Source organism: Lycium barbarum, chromosome 3, assembly GCF_019175385.1.
Source record: "Lycium barbarum isolate Lr01 chromosome 3, ASM1917538v2, whole genome shotgun sequence".
NCBI classification, from domain to species: Eukaryota; Viridiplantae; Streptophyta; class Magnoliopsida; order Solanales; family Solanaceae; genus Lycium; species Lycium barbarum.
In genome coordinates, this window is record NC_083339.1 from 117,648,587 (window position 1) to 117,651,282 (window position 2,696).

General features: G+C 39.2%; 1 protein-coding gene across 1 annotated transcript; it reads right to left on the reverse strand.

Annotated features, from left to right (window-relative positions):
• Positions 1 to 772: 772 nt before the first annotated feature.
• LOC132634052 (probable membrane-associated kinase regulator 2) lies at positions 773 to 2,420 on the reverse strand. The gene is made up of 2 exons (XM_060350369.1): positions 1,207 to 2,420; positions 773 to 1,102 (listed from the first exon to the last, which is right to left on the reverse strand). The coding sequence occupies exons 1-2, from the start codon at positions 2,126 to 2,128 to the stop codon at positions 1,020 to 1,022; spliced, it is 1,005 nt and encodes a 334-aa protein (XP_060206352.1). The 5' UTR covers positions 2,129 to 2,420; the 3' UTR covers positions 773 to 1,019.
• Positions 2,421 to 2,696: the final 276 nt, after the last annotated feature.

Genomic DNA, 2,696 nt, shown 5'->3' on the forward strand with positions numbered 1-2,696 from the left:
TGGAGATTGGATCTAAAAATCGAAATCTTTTTTGTTCCTAACATGGATTGCCCATCCAAACAATACAAGGCCGGTCATAAGCTGCTTTCCAGCTATGCCCATGGTACTCTAGCAAGGCTCTTAACGATCTAGTGTTAATGGACGACCTCATGGTCTTGATAGCACCAAGTGACAAGCGCATCTGTGCTAGCGCGGCAAGCAATGCATGCCAACAACGTCAGTCACCAGCCAGTGCTCACAGCGCCGGCCAGCAACCAATGCTCTCACCACCTACCAATAGCCAGCGCCCAACTCCCCGCACGCAAAGTGCACACACTGAAGCTTTGTCCTTTGTATAAGTCTCAAGTTCTTTTCCATGTATATATAGAGAATTTTTAATTCTTGTATTTGCATTACGATTCTAGCTATTTATGTCATTTCCTGTAACTTAGGCTGAACCATATATAGGGGGATATAGTAGTCGAGGTTTCAAGCGAGCTATTCAATTTTCTATATCGACTGTTAGTGTTGTGCGTGAAAAAGACAATATCTATCTAGATCACAATATGCAAAAGAAGTTGATTTTTAATTTTAGGTACTGTATGATTTTGTCAAGATGCACCATATCATGCTACAGCCGTCTGAAATCTGGCTTATAAGGTAAACGCATGCGCAATCAGGCACAGCAGTAATATCGTTTGTATGCCACGGCAATAATGACAACTTCGGTTCTGCCAAGTTATTTGGAAATTGAAACTCAGAACATAATAATGACGAAATTGAACATTTACACTTCACAGAAAACTCTGAACCAGTTAAAAGACTTGTAAAATGATAACTCCGCTCTTGTTACTCAGTCACTTTACATCGAAATTCATACTATTCCACTTTCTTAACAGTACTTCGCTCGAAAAAAAAAAATAGTTACTCTATAATGATATCATCCGCAAAGGGAACAAGACAAACCCTCTGTTTCCAGTAATTTTCTATTCCCGCTATCAACTTAGTTTGAAAATACTGACAACCATAGATTATTTAATTCAAATACTCCATCTATTGTGCTCTTCACAAGATGTCCTTGGCAGATCTTCATTAGCATTTCTTGATTTTAACACCGAAGAATCTGTTCAAGCATAAAAAATAGTAACAAATTAGTCCATATTTATTACACACAAGAATAAGATTAACTAAAGATTAAGTGCACTAATGAAAACTTGATGAATGTACCTTTTCGAGCAGAGCTGTAGGATCTCTTGCAATGAAGAATAGCACCTTGGATTCCGTCATTTTTCTCCAGTAATGAATCGTCTCTGCGGCTCATCGGCGATAACGAAGCTCCAGCGAAGGTTGACGTTGTTGACCGGCTCTTGCCTAGGCGTTTACGCACAGCCCCAAGTACAGCAACTCGGTTCCCCTGTTTCTCTTCTGATGAGTTTCTGGGTGAGCTCATTGATTGCATTGACAGAGAAGACAATTTACTTTCTCTAACTTTATCGGTGTACCTTTTCGAAGATACGGAGTACAGAGGCTTCATCAATTTCAAATACTTGCACATATCAGCTTTTGCAGATTGCTTTGACGAGTCATTAATTGAAGAATCCTTGTCTTCTTTATGAAGTTTGCTTCCTTTTAAACTGTTGTATCTGAAGGAAACACAGCTGATTGGAACCTCTTCAACTTTGCTATGTTCTTTAGGGGAGTGTTTCTGGGTTTGAATTTTCGGGTTCGCCGTAGAAGAATCGCTAATGTCCACTTTCTCCGGCTTTGATTTCCTGAACCCCAGAAAGCAGACGCGAAACTTAGGAACTGCTCTGAGCATTGAATTCGGAGAAATAGGCTTCGAATTTGTGTCAATTGAAAAAGGTTTTGGCTTAAAAAAGACATCTTTAGGAGATTCGGGTGAATTGATTTCACTATTCCCCTGTTTCAGGGAAGAACTGTTTACAGAAACAGAATTGGAGTTGTTGGTTTCTTTGGGGTATCCATTAATGCCTGTGATTACCAAATCGAAAAACGAGTCTTCGTCATTATCGATTTCTTCATCAGTATTATCCACACCATCTGCCAACTTTTTAACAGAATCAAGATCAGGGCCAATATCTCTAACGGCAGCTGTACGCCAGAATTTGAGAAGGTTAAAAGCTTCCATAGGTTTCAAAAAACAAGTAGGATTATGGGTAGAAAGACAAGTGAGAAAGGAGCAAAATGTGAAACAAGAATGGAGACCTAGAGAGAAAATGTGAGGCTTTAAGCAAGGGCAGCTTTGGGGGATTTAGAGGTTGGTGAAAGCAGAGGAGTTGATGTAAGCTTCTCTACTTTTTGAGAGAAGCAATGCAAGATATTTGTACTAGTTCTAGTCGTTTTTATATGGGAAAGAAGGAAGATAGATGAGTCATATTCGTCATGTGAGAGAGGCAGAGAGTTTTCAGTTAATTAGTAAAGCAGATATGCGTACGCACAATTTACAGACTATGGACTAGAGACTAATCTTTACTGTGTAAAAGTCTGAATTTTACTTTTGAATTTACAGCCTTTTACTGGTCCAAGACTCTCCAACGTTCCCTATTCCAAGATTCAAGGTCTCAGTCATCCCAGCCAGAGTAATTAACTTAAATTTAGTAGGAAAAACTGAACTTTATTATGACAAATTATGAGCCTGAATTATAGGTTGTAGGCAGGTGTAATAGTCCATTGTCTTACTCTAAGTGGTCGTTTGG